We start from the raw sequence: 14,449 nt of genomic DNA on the forward strand, positions 1-14,449 counted from the left end.
TTCAATAAGTGAAGCCAATGCAAAACTGCCTTGAACCTGCGTTCTATCTAACTAGGACAGTGCCCGTTCACAACGTGCCCGTTTGGAACGGAGTGATTGCTTGGCCTGTGGTATTACTGCTTGTAGCTTTCTCCAGAACCATTGTACCCCAAAATCCCTTATTTTTTTGTTTTATTTATTAATGATGTTATAATTTGAGAGAGAGAGAGAGAGAGAGAGAGAGAGAGAGAGAGAGAGAGCGTGTATGTGAGAGAAAGAGAGACAAAAAGGTGGAAGGTCATGAATATAAAGAGAGTTTTTGTTTAAAGGTCCAGTGTGGAACATTTGTAGTTGTTCATAATCAAAGTTTGTGTTGCCCAATCCAATCTTGTCCTTTGTCATGAATATTTACCACAACCAACAATTCCAAACACTTCCTTTAAATGTTAAGGGGAAGATTTAAAAAGTGAAACTGGATCTGTGAATTCTCCCAGAATCACAACTGAATTCACATATTACTACTTGCTATGTGTGATGTTTTAGACCTATTGGCAGAAATCCATTTAAAATGCAGGCAATGGCATATGAAGAGCCTTTTTTCCATGTCCACTGAAGTTTCTCAGCTTGCACTCTAGTAACATTTGTGTGGTCCAGGTAGCTTTGCATGAAAAATGATTGTTATTTGAAAGGCTACTTTTACTTTTAAATGTTCAGTAAAATTCCAAGCCTGTACTTTGTTACTTTAACTTGAGTAAAGAAGTTAAATAAGTACTTCTACTTATGCCAGATTAGTCTAACACAAGTATCTGTACTTCTACTTGAGTATGGGAAGAGAGTACTTTTGCCATCTCTGTTTGAAGGTAAGGGACTTTCTGTTTTGACTGTCAAATGATAAATGTACAGGTACTGCTAATGGGTATCGTCACTTCCGAGCAAGAAGGATACGTTGGGAACAACACGTATTGAAAATAAAAATAAAAATTTCAGGAACAGAGTCTTCTTCTTCGCCCAGAAAAAGAAAAATGATATTGAAAAGAGCACAAAGAGAAGCGTGAAGGCTACAGTAGCTGCGATACGCTCTTTGAACCGCGTGGCGCGAGAGGGTTGATTGCGATATGTGATCTCAAAGCTAGATGGGAGAAATTCCCACATATTGGACCTTTAACTACACTTTAGCATTGTCTTTTTCGTCAACTATTAGTGTTAGAAAGAAGGTGAGTCTGAGCAGGAGCGTAGCACAAAATTCTGAGCTCTGTGGAAAGGAATTTTTTATGGGCCCCTCACTCCATCCACAGCTATTCATTCTAGCATGTGGGTACTCAGCCTCCTTGCCCCCCCTCCGTCTGACGCCCCTAAGTCTGAGTGAGAAAGAAGGAGCGGTGAAGAATATAAGCTGGGCTTTTATTGTGAAGGGTAAAAATGCTTTTTTATGGAGTTAGCAGATGACCATACACAGTAAACCGGGCAGGTACGACGTCATACCGAGCTAAGAGTAGAACAAACTGTTTGATTTCATTTAAATACATTTACCCCATTATTTGAAGCTTTTGTCACATTTAATATGAACATCCAATACGGATTATGGTCTGCAATATGACATCACTGACATTCAATAGTTCATTGTTTGTGATTTTCTGACATTGATTGTAATGGTGTGAAGGGAAAAACCCACCCACATGGTGCCCTAGAGGGACAAAACTAACCATAATAACAGCACTTGGCCAAGTTTTGGTGTTAGTGCTGTGACGTCATTTACATTTACGTACTGTCGAGACACATGACTTATTATTGGCCTTGTGTCACAGGACAGTGTCTATTGAGGGACGTGAGGAAGCTTTACTGCAGGTAATCCACTCTTTGAAAAAGCATCTCCACCTCCGTCCAGCAAGCACCAGAGGTGAGCCGGAGCTACATTACTGCCATCATGCTGTTGAAAATGAGCCCTGTGCATGTGTGGTCAGTGTGTACTTGGATGTCACTACATGTCATATTGTGAGTGAGCAAGGCTGACATCACTGACATCTAATAGTTTATAATTTTCTGACATGCATTGCTCAGGCTTTAATGGAAAAACCCACCCACATGGTGGCCCAGAGGGATAAAACTAACCCTAATAACAGCACTTGGCCAAGTTCTGGTGTTAGTGCTGTGACGTACTGTCGAGACCCATGACTTATTATTGGCCTTGTGTCACAGGACAGGGTCTATTGAGGGAAGGGAGGAAGCTTTACTGCAGACAGAGATGGGAAGTAACGAAGTACTCAAGTAGATTTTTCAGATATTTTTACTTTACTTTACAATTTTTTTTTGGGCAACTTTTTACTTTTACTCCTTACATTTTAACAAGAATATCGATACTTTCTACTCCTTGCATTTTACAAAATTGGCTCGTTACTTTAGTTTTGTACTAAAGGTTGTCTATCAGGTGTGACAGTGCGTGCATGTCGGAGAGTAGCGCGGACACGCGCCTCACACAGCGAGCGGGCGCGCACGGCACACGGAGAAAAAAGTGAGAGAAAAGAAAAAGAGAGTAGCAGTCTGGAGGATAATCAGCTAAGCTCGTGAGCGTGTTTGAGAACTGTAAGTCATATAACTGATGTTGTCAGTTCATTCAAGCCTGTTGTTGTATTGGTCTGTAGTTCTGGCACATTCAAAAGTTAGCTTGTTTGTGTTTTTCACCTGTTGCCTAGGTTACACCTGTTAGCCAGGTTACACCTGTTACCTAGGTTACCCCTGGCTGTTGATTCGATATAATGGCGATTGTTAAACGTCCTTGCTCATTAATATAATGTGATTAGTAGTGGCTTTATTGTTATTATTTACTAGCAAACATGATTCCTATGCATTGTGTTTCCTTTACAATGGTATTTCTTTATTTTATTACCACACACACAGCCATAGCAGAGCTACTCACACCCATGAAATACTGATGCTTTATTGTAATAAAGCATCAACAGAGAGAAGTTGTCTCCGTCCGTGTTTTAACACACACACCTGGGCCAAAGTTGGATACCAGAATCCACTTTAAATCCAGTCCTAATCTAGTCCTCACTAAATTTGAAATAATTTCACTGAAGTTAGTTATTATTTTTGCCTCATCAATGCCAAATGGAATCCCATTGGATGGGAATATACACAGACTTCTCACGTTATCACACTTGAATTCATATCTTGCTACTTGGTCAGAATATTATTAACCTGGAGTCCCAGTCTCTGTCCCAATAAATAAGATATATGTTTTAGGCCTGTTGGCAGACATCCATTTAAAATGTAGGTGATGACATATAAAGAGCCCTTTTCCCATGTCCACTTTAGTTTCTCATGTGTCTGGTACAGGTAGCTTTGTCATTTGCAAGGCTACTTTTACTTTTATACTTTGAGTAAATTTCAATTTGTTACTTTTACTTGAGTAAAGAAGTTAAATCAGTACTTCTACTTTTACCAGAGTGTTTTTTTAACACAATTATCTGTACTTCTACTTGAGTACGGGAAGTGAGTACTTTTGCCATCTCTGACTGCAGGTAATCCACTCTTTTTAAAAAGCATCTCCGCCTCCATCCAGTGAGCATGAGAGGTGAGCCTGAGCTGCATTACTGCCATTATGCTGTTGAAAATGAGCCCTGTGCATGTGTGGTGAATGTGTGTTTGGATGTTACTGCTTGTCATAATGTGAGTGAGCAAGGCTGGGCAACAATTAAAAATCACTGTTCATTGTTCCTTTTTTAATAATCCTTGTCTGTTAGTCGTTCAAAACTTTCATCATTCTTGTGCTAAGATATTGTGGTTCACACTTCTTATGTCTATCAGTGTCACGCACACCAGGAAATGGACCCACAAATTGCTCGACTCAGGTAATCAGAAGTTCAGAGGTTTTATTAGATTACTAATAAATCTACCTGCAACTTTGTCCAAGAAATGACAGTCAAAGGGAAATCCAAAGAACAAGCAGTAATCAAAAAGCAAAGGAAATCAGGAATTACCTGTCCCCGCCCCTATGTGTTGCACCTGCGTCTCATTGTCCCCCCGTCTTGTGTATTGCAGTTCCTTCGACTTGTGATAAGAAGATAATGACAGCTCCCAGAATGATGTGAGAGCATCTGCACCTCCTCTTTTGGTACACAAGGTGGCACGGACTTACCCACGGCTCTGAGGTCAATTGTCCTACAAACGAAAAGGTAAACAAAGCCCACAAGAAATCCCTTGGGTGAGAGAAAACCTATCATTGAGGAACTCACAGTTAGAAGCAAGAACAGTTTGACTCAGACAAGACACAACATGTTGGGAGCAGATAGCATGTTCTGTATCACCATCTCGTAATTCCATTCTTATTTCGCCCATCCAAACTCCAGCTGGCATCAACACTTCTCATGGCCTTGCGGCCCCATTTTGACTCTTGTTTTCTACTAGAAAAAAAAAACTGAATCAAGGCTGTCAGGGTTGACATCACTGCCGCCTTACCGCTGACTGTTTTTTTTGGTTGTGTATTATATCACACCGGCTTTTCTGCTTTTTAAAGCAGCTCCCAGACAGCATATAAAATGCATATTGCGTTCCCATGGGTGGAAACTGAACTTTTCAAGACAATAGCACACATTCAAGGTATGTAAGTTAAAGAGCTTATGATGTCATGAACAGTTATTCTAAGTATACTTGCATCATAGGATTGGATAACAGTTGCAGGATGGTACCTTTTAATGTGAGAGTAAATACTATGTGAGAGTCAGTGATGCAAAAACTCAAAAGGCTTTTGGTTGTCAGTTCTGAAAGACCCATCTTTGTTTAATTCTGGTGATAAACTTAAAGAAATACACCTCCATTAGTTTGTTGGTAACCTTTGACAATATAGGTACAATTCTAGAGTATGTAGTTTGTGGTGTTGTTGAACTGTACTGCAATATACAAGTGTTTCTGCTCTTTTTCCTACCCCCATGGGGTGACCAAAATAATAGAAACATCTGTAAGTTCAACATGATAATTCATCAAAACCACAAACTGCACAAGTTGAATCAACATCTATCTAAAACTGTGTCAACAAAAACTAAGCATTACAACCATAATATAACTAGGAGTTATTGCCGGACTGTATTTGACTGCATTAGTTTTAGTGGGGGGGACCAAATAAACTGGCAACAGAGTGTATGACTTATACAATGTCCACCTTAAGACAATAACCATTTATTACATAAGGACAATGTTTGCATGACATGAGTTTTCTTTCTTGTTGCAAGATTTGTTTTCTGAGGGAGTGAGTGTGAAAAATCAGCAGCAGCATCACCCATTCATGCCACCTCAGGGTGATTCCCATTGGCTGACAACTTGCGTCTCTGTGACGCAGTGAAAGCCAATATAGCTTAACTTTCCATCAGAGATCTGGCAGGGCGGGGTAAACTTGTGACATCCAGATGGCATTGTGTTACCAAAGTCAGCGTCAGGTAATGAAGAATTCAACAGGTTAGGGCTAAGTTAAGCCGCCATCTGTGAACGGCTCTGTGTTTACCATCGCAAAATCAAAACAGCAGCACAGAACGGACAACACCAGGTACCTCACTGTCCACATGCATTAATCACCTGTTTCATTCCTCTTTCAAAACAAGAGACAATGGTGGGCTGATTTCAAACATGAGTTTCTTTTCCACAATCGACAAAAAAAAGTCTATTTTCTACTCTGGAAGGAAAAATCAAGTAAAGGATAGATCAATAAGTACTTTTGATGTACAGATGTTTAAGTATGAAAGTGTTCTTATGCTGTCATCTTTTTGAATGGTTCAACTTAGTGTGGATGTTCGGTTAGCAAATCACATTTTCATAAGAAATGTAGTACTGAAGACTAACTTAGTACTGCATACTGTGAAGTGAAATAAGCAATTCTAGTGAGAGAACTGCTGCTTGAACATCCTTTATGTGTTTTAAAAACATAAACTGTAACATTGTGTCAGACTCTAAATCATCAAAATGGCTCAACAAGTGTCAGATCCTTCTATATTGGCAGCTTTCACAGATCAGAAATCAGAGTACTACATTATTATCACCTTTCTTATCAGTGACGGCGCAGTATGTCTGTCTTTCGCCGGCAGAGTGGGCGGGCTTTACCCAGTCAATGCACTGCAATATTTTTAGTAAAATAAAAACAGATATTGATTTTATGAATCTAGATGATACACACACATTGAATTGGCTATTTACATGTGAAACATATGGATTTGCTAGTTAAGTCGGTTGGGAAAAAGCCCTCTATCATGATATACTGTACGTTTGTGGCCGTTTTTCAGTGTGCAGTTCATTTCAAACGTTCGAAAGTACACAGTTGCTCTTTTGTGTGTACATATAAATCACCAAAAGATACACTTTATGTAAAATGTCGGGTGTCTTATTTTCCCTTGTGAGATGAGCCAGATGTTTGGCATGACACAGAAATCTGAGTAAACTAGCTAACTACTTTGTCTTCAGGACATTGAGCACCAGATGATACTGTTCACTGCTTGCAGATTAAAGTGAGAGAGTTACAGTTTATAGTCAGTGAAAGGGTTCTTCCTTTGCTTCACAGATTGAGCAGTAAATCTCTGAAGAAAGTAATGTTTATAATCACCTTGAGCTACTGCTATCCTATTAACCAAAGCCGCTGGTTGCTCTTTACAGCTGCTGCTTTATGACTTCACAAAATCCCTTACCACTAAAACCCTGAGTCACTCACAATCACCATGACACATAATGCCAAAAGTCCACTGCATCCAATTTCCCGTGGGTTAACCCAGGCTCGTCAGCTTTGTTGTTCAGTCACGACTGCTCCGTGTATTCTGTTTGACTTGTCCACTACATCCTCAGTAAATATACTGTACAGAGAGGACAGCAGAGGTACCAGTTAGGTTTTGGGCTGGGTGTCTGCTGTGGTGCTGAGTTCCAACATTCCCTTTCATTTCCCATTTCCTCACCACATGAAACCACGGTGTCTCGCTTTTGCTGAAATGTGGAGCATAAAATTGGCAGTTATTCCCAGAAACTAAACCAATACACAGAAGAAACATGGAAGATAGTTTAATTGTGAATGAGTGTGTGGAAATGTCTATTAAAAGCAAAACCAAATAGACAGCTGCAGGGAGGAAAGAGAGAACTCTCTGTGGAAAGGTGTCAAGATTTAATGCCCAACCACGCCGGGCCCAGTGTGGTCCATGAAGACATTACAGGGGATCCAAGTTTAACCCTTGTGTTGTCCTTGAGTCAAATTGACCCGTTTTAAAGTGTTTTGCATCAGCAATATGGTTCTTTCCAAATTACCCAAAAATAACATGGATAATTCCACACAACATTCGTCAGGTGAAATTAATGATTTTTAATCTTATAGCATTTGAGTTTTTTTTTTTTTTAAGTTTCAAAACAGTATTCGGACTAAACTTTGACATATATCCATCTGTGATCCACTCAACATCCTCTGATGTTAACTGTTAGTCAAAATAGTTCATAATTTCTGCCTTTTTAACTAAAAATAGTATGTTTAATTTGATCTAAATGAGGTTTATGAACCATGAATTCCAAGAACAAGTGTAAAACATATTATTAAACCAGCTCAGGTTTTTTTTTTAAACGCCAAAAGCATTGAAAAAGTGACAAATAAATCGGAAAAGCGACAAAAATATCGGAAAAGCACCAACAACAAAAATGTTCGGTTTCAATTTTTACCTGGAAGGACAAGGTCATGGTTAACGGGAAGACAGCAGGGTTAACAAGGGTTAAAAGGGGGCAAAGAAGGAGAAGGAGAAGCCAACAACCACCTTTTTAAAGCTTTTTTGTGTTAAACAATAAATTACAGCGCTGGTCTACTCTCTGAACAGACGGTGAATATGCAATAATAATATGTCTCTGGGTTTTTGAATGGGAGGTGGCAGATACCTAAGTTATTTAATGAGTTATAAGTGAACTACAGTGTCATCAGCCAAGCAAAACATGCATGTACTGATAGAATTGACATGAGCATTGTTTTTTTTTCAGTGCTCTCATGGTTTATGTGCTGCCCTGCTGATGAAATGGGGGCTATTAGCAGCAATCAATAGGTCTGTTGCTCATGCTCTCGCTGAGCTCTTGCAGAGAGGACAAGGTGCAGTGAGCAGGCAATATCCAGGACATTTTGTACAATGAGGATGACGGCCTCTGTTCACGTCAGGAGCGCAGAGATACACAACACAATGTCTGAGATGTTCTTCATCCTTTCGGAGAGTTGTAAAGAGCAGTGATAAGGGCTATGAACTGGAAGTAATGGGATTTGTGTGAGCTCCAGATACACAATCTCTCACACAAGTTATTTGGCAAAGACTTCCTGACAACTGATATTTCTGTGATGATGTCCTCGATGCACCTGAGACTCCGGGACAACTCAGGACAAAGACGGGTGGTTCCGTTTCTCCTTTTTGAACTGCACTTTGGTCAGGAAAAATCTACAGCTTTCCATGAAGAAAAGAAACACGATAGCTGGTCCCCTCTTGCATTGAAATGTAACTTTTTTTAATTTTTAATGTTAATGACACTTTTTATTTAGCTTTTTAAAATTGATTTTGCTAAAGAAAATGAAATAGAAAATCCAAAAGCATGGGAAATAAGTCTGTCCATACATCCATTGTGTCCTTAGATTTAGAGCATGAGGAGAGAGTCAGATGCCAGAAAGGAACAATGATGCTGATCAGCAGGAAACTTCTCCTTAAATGTTGTTCTTTTTTAAAGGACACAGAATGGTAGCACAAGCGCTCCATTATAGGCACAAAAAGTGAAATAAAGAAGGATTATGTGAAGGTGGGACAATAGAAGTGGGACCCGGAAACTGTGATGTGAGTGGATAATGCACACATTTCCCTCCTACGACCCAGTTTCAGTATTGAGTCATGCACATACTTTACACTTTGAGGTTTTATAGCTCAAGTTGTCACGCATAACTTTACCAACTACTCTCTCAGACAGCCTTACCACACAATCCCACTTTAGCCATACTTTTAACTGCCTGTTCCATCCTATATACGTATACTGTATTAGGTAGCTTCATCTGTGACTTCTTCATTGAAAAATCATTTTTGTTTTGTATGTAAAATTGTAATCCGCAAAGTAAGCTACAATTCTTTGCCGCCAAAGGAAATTTTAAAAAGTACATTATTCCCCTCAGAAAAGTAGTGATTAGTACAAACGACACAAGTAAAGTACAAGTTAGCTTAGCTCAACATTTTAAACGTTCCAGTAGATACTTATAATACTTTTAGAGTTACTTTTGGCTCTGTAAAGGGCTACTTAATTAGGCATGTCCTGAAAAAAACTCATGTTTTCACAGAAAAATGCATAACTCTATTTAATATTTAATCAAAGAAGTGTCTTTATTACAGCCTGGTCATCTAGGGATTTACGGGGCACATTGATGGGTGCTCTTTTTTATCTATTCCTATAAGGCTTAGCCTATTAGTTATAGGCATCGCCAGTGTTTTAAAAAATATACATATTGTACATTGTTTTATGTATGTTAGTTAGTTAGTAAAATGTGTATCCTTGTCCAGGGAGCACAAGGTTGTCATTGTATGAAACGTCAGTTTTTATTCCTACCCTCATATATGGTCATAAACGCTACATCATGACCGAAAGATCGAGATTTAGGGTACAAGCAGCTCAAACGGGTTTCCTCAGGGGCCCCCTGGTGGAGCTGCTGCCCCCGAAGATGGATGGATGGACATTTTTTCAAATTAAATATATTCTAACATTTATCAAATTTTTTTGTAAAAATCCTCACTTACATGATGTTGCATTATTTAATTGTGTGTATAAACTGTTCTTGTGGTCTACGCATAAAGGCATATCTCATTTTAGGCGAGACGATTTAGAAAAACAGATTTCTGTCTAGTCTGAGCTATATGGTAATTACTGTTGCGTTAGCCTTGAAGGGTGCACGTGTGGATGATGCGGGTAAACGCCGACCTTGACCAAAACCCTTGCTTTTAATGTATTGAAATCCTAAACACAATCTGTCTTCAGATATAAAAAAGACATCATGAAAATGAACCGGTATAAAATACGAGCATATAGGCTAACTATCCAGTGAAGGAAATTAGCGTTTATAAACAGAGACACATTGCATGTATCCATGAGCCAGCCCCTTCCCCTGTAGTAGTGGAGCGTACCAAGTAGAACGACAGGGGGGGTTGTCGGAAACAAACACGTTAATTTCACCTTAAATCTTAATAATGCTGTTACGTATAATATGCAGTCATATAGTACGGATTTATAATCTGTATGCGCTGAGCTACATCATGGACACAGAGTGGGAAAGGGACCCGTGATAGGTGTGGATGAGGATGAGCCCCCCCTCTCTTTAAGTGTGCCATGTTTCTGGCTGAAAGCAAGAGAAGTATCGGCACCGGAGTCTTTGGCAGCACACCGGCCGCACTGGTTCACATAGAAACAAGTGATAATGTCTCCCCCATGCATGTGCTCTCATAATTTTATTCCTTGAGACGCATCATTCCAGTGAAAGGACGACTTATTCTACACTGGTGAGTAGACTACATAACAGAACCAGAAGGTATTGGGCTAATGATAAAAGCATGGCAGGGTGTGTGTGTGTGTGTGTGTGTGTGTGTGTGTGTGTGTGTGTGTGTGTGTGTGTGTGTGTGTATGTATGTGTGTGTTTGTGCGCGCGCGTGGGTGTGTGCGTGTCAGAAAGAGGCTGAATGAGATGCCAGTGCGCAGGACGTGGAGACGTGAATGATGAAACATTTCACATAGATGGCATTAAGACCGGGCGGGAGGCAGCACATTCATTTATGCGCGGAAGTAAAAAAAAAGTGCGTGGTAGAACAACGAGCCACATGGCACCGGTGTGTTGGTTTTATTTTTAATTTATGGTTTTATCCCTTTGTATCCATCTGCATCTGCTCGTTCTACATGTATTGAGTCATTCCTGAGTCATGTGCAGACAGACAGGAACAAGATATCTTTGTGCGTGTATATCACCCTCAGCCCAAACACAATCCCATTCATTAATAGGCCTGATTGCTATGCCTTTTCCTATTACAGCCGCCGTTATATTGCAGTGAAGGTTACTCAGCATCCGCGGTCGTTTTGGCTGCTATGTTGCCTTCACTGGATTACGGCCTTTGCCTCACACAACCAGGTTAATCTGGAAGCGGTAAGGCAATCGATTAATCAGTTAATCCTCAGCTTGGTGAAACGTCGGGGACGCATGGTGTATTTCTGCAACGCGGACGGATGCATCCAAATATTTCTGGGATATTTTACGCCGGCGATGTGTTTTTATTTAAATATTGAAGTGCATAAATATGTAAAATTGAGCCTATGGCTAACATTTAAGGAATCAGGGGTGTTGTGCACCTTAACGTGCCGTTGGGTGGATAGCGTCCAACCCCTGAATCTTTTCTAATGCTATATATAGGCTAGTGATAATCATAGCGGTGATACAGGTTAATAAATGATGATTGCGACTATAACAGGATAAAAAAAGAGACAAGGGACCCTTTTGTTTCTTCCACCCGTCTGGTCAGGGAACTGGCGCATGTCTGCTCACATTCCTATTTGTATTTTGGAAGTTGATATCCTTTCATAGGCCGGAGGCTATTTGAGGGGTTTTCCGTGTCCTGGAGAGCTGCGGAGACAAGGAGTGTTTGGGTTCCTATGCAAATGGCCTCTCATCTTAAATTATTCAGGAGGCTGGAAACGTGATCGTCCATACCACGACCTGTCACGGTCCCAGTCACCGTCCACAACCAGCCTGGTCTTCCCTGGCATTTGGTTTTTGGGAGAACAATGACGTGTACTAAAATCAGCCTCATTCATTGATTTTGCTGCCCCAGCCAGCAACGTGATTTCCATGTGAGAAATAACTGATTCCCCCTTGATAAAGCCATATTTCTGGCATGAGCTGTTTCCCAGTCACACAAGATGTTGTGGGATAGGCAAATTACGGTGTCACAGTATGAATTATTTTATATGAAACGAAAGTATGATTAAAATCAGATTGAAACACTTTACTGTTTGAGTTGTTCAGTTAAATTACTATTTGTTAATAGGATTAGAGTTTGGGTTTTGATTTGACTTTTTTGATATTTAAAGGTTTACAAAGTCTATTTTAGAATTCATTTGTCCAAGTCAGCAGGTGTTTTGTTATATAAAGGTAATTTTTGGTAACAACTGTTTTATTATTTTTACATTTTTTGAAGGAAAATTAAAGGCTGAAAAAAAAGTCCCCAAACTCAAAGCGATGACGAGACTGATGCCGGACAACATCTTCCAGAATTTTCACTTTAACTAACTGCAATATTTCTTCTTGTGCCCCACAGACATTTGGTGATAATGACGAAATAAACCACTTCCTGATCCCTCGACCTCTACAAACTGTCTTAAACCCCACGGGCCCTTGAACCCAAATATCTTCCAACTTTCAGCTTTGCACAGTCAACGTTCCAAAAAGTGACTTTTCCCAGACGCCGGCCCTGCTCTTCCAGCCTGCCAACTAAAAAGACGTTCCACCCCTCGCCCTTGTTTGCTTTATCAAATGCCCAAAAACAGCAAGGCCGTCAAGAGAGAGCTTGACGACGATGTCACAGAGTCTGTCAAAGACCTGCTTTCCAACGAGGACGCCTGTGACGATTCCTTCAAGAAGAGCTCGTTGATCGTCAGCAACCATGAAGGGGAAAGGAAAGAGTGTGATGTGGAGGAAGGGGGCTCGGATGGAGAGGAGGAGGAACGCCCAGCCTGGAACAGCAAGCTCCAGTACATCCTGGCCCAAGTGGGCTTCTCTGTAGGGTTGGGAAACGTCTGGAGGTTCCCCTACCTGTGTCAGAAGAACGGAGGGGGTGAGTTACATTTTATCTGCCAACCACATATACAGTAGAAGTGGGCAATATGGGAAACCATCACCATTATAGTTATAAGAAATACTGATGGAAACATTATTCACTAACTCTAAAAAATGACAGGATAATAAAAAACTAAATTGTTGTATATTTAGTTGAACTGAATAAAAACATGAAATTGACATGAACAAATCAAACAAATCTATTTTAGTTTTTCCTTCACAATTGAACACAACTATGATTTAACTGCATGACTTTAAGGACAATTTGGGTTATTACAAAGTGGGTCTTATTTTCATAGTTTTGACCATCATTTCCAGAATTTTATTTATCAAAAAAAGTTTCTGAAATCTTGACAACATTGCTACATCAGAAGCCAAGAAACACAAGAATTTAAGATAATAAGACAGGTTGGATATAAGTCAAAAGACGACAGAAATGAATGGAAGAAACTGTGAAACTAAGATTCAAGTTGTAGTCCCTAACTGGGAGCATCCTTTGAAGAGACTTTAGTAACTAAATCAACAACATTAAAATGAACCTGCAGAGCATTTCATAGATGCTGCTGTGGAGACAGACTAACCCCGAACTAAGCACAAAATGCCATTATATGACCAGGGCCGGATGCAAATCTGGGTTAAAACACAAAAAGGCAAACAATAAAAAGTGCATCATGAATGCAACACTTAAAACAAATGTAAAGAAGAAGACTGTACCATTCTAGTTTCTGAGAGTACACAGATCCAATTATGGACACATCTTTATTCAAATTTATATGTGGGTCCCAGTCTCACAAAATGATCATGTAGCTTTTATTATGAAGCTGTATTTATACTATGTTTACAGTGTGGCTAGAGGGTCAACAGCTAATCAATGTTAAAGTCAATGTGCATGTCTAAAAAGTGTTAAGTTAGGAAATGACTGTTGGGAAACAGATCAGCCGATCTTCTCCAAAATGTCTAAATATATTATCAGGTTTCAACTCTTTGACACTTAAAAAGCTCCTCCTGATTAGTCCTGTAATGCATATCTAGAATCAACACACACCAAACAGACGCAGGTATTGTATCATGTGCAATGTGTTCAGTACTGCCTGTGTGCTGCTAAGTGTGTGTAAGAAAGATGGAGAGAGGGAGTCCTTCCTATGTACCTGTGTGTCAAAACCAGACTGCTCAAAGAGCTTCAGGGTCGACATGAGAGTCGCGTAACCATCTGTGTCTCTGTCAGTGTGCGGTCTGCAACATTTCCCCTACAAACAACAGCCAAACCAAATATATACCGTATGACTCTACTAACTACATGTAGGAAATCATTATGTGAGCAGCACTGATGCTCATGATTGTAATCTAACAATAACAACACATAAACCCTTCTGCAATCAAAACAACATGTCTCATTATGCCCAGAATTAGCTACTTGACTTGTGTTGGTGTGTTACATTTTGTACTCACTGCAGGGTGAATCCTCTAATGTGTAGTGTGTGTTTGTGTATGTGTCTCGGGAAGGTGATAATGTGATGTACTTCTCACCTGGAGATTACATAGTGTAAAACCATTGACTGCCTCAAGAAAGCTGATTAAATGAAACTGTGTCAGGTTGTCCAGACAGGATATAATCTCTTGGGGGGGGGGGGGGGG

General features: G+C 40.0%; 1 protein-coding gene across 1 annotated transcript in view; it reads left to right on the forward strand.

Annotated features, from left to right (window-relative positions):
• The first annotated feature begins 10,325 nt into the window (after positions 1-10,325).
• Positions 10,326-14,449, forward strand: part of slc6a15 (solute carrier family 6 member 15) — a 24,139-nt gene continuing 20,015 nt past the window's right edge. Inside the window, exons 1-2 of the mRNA XM_034879492.1 lie at positions 10,326-10,493; positions 12,297-12,812. Coding sequence (XP_034735383.1) covers positions 12,512-12,812 — 301 coding nt within the window. The 5' untranslated portion in view covers positions 10,326-10,493; positions 12,297-12,511. The remainder of the gene's footprint in view (positions 10,494-12,296; positions 12,813-14,449) is intronic.

Source organism: Etheostoma cragini, chromosome 8 (genome assembly GCF_013103735.1).
Source record: "Etheostoma cragini isolate CJK2018 chromosome 8, CSU_Ecrag_1.0, whole genome shotgun sequence".
Lineage (NCBI taxonomy): Eukaryota > Metazoa > Chordata > Actinopteri > Perciformes > Percidae > Etheostoma > Etheostoma cragini.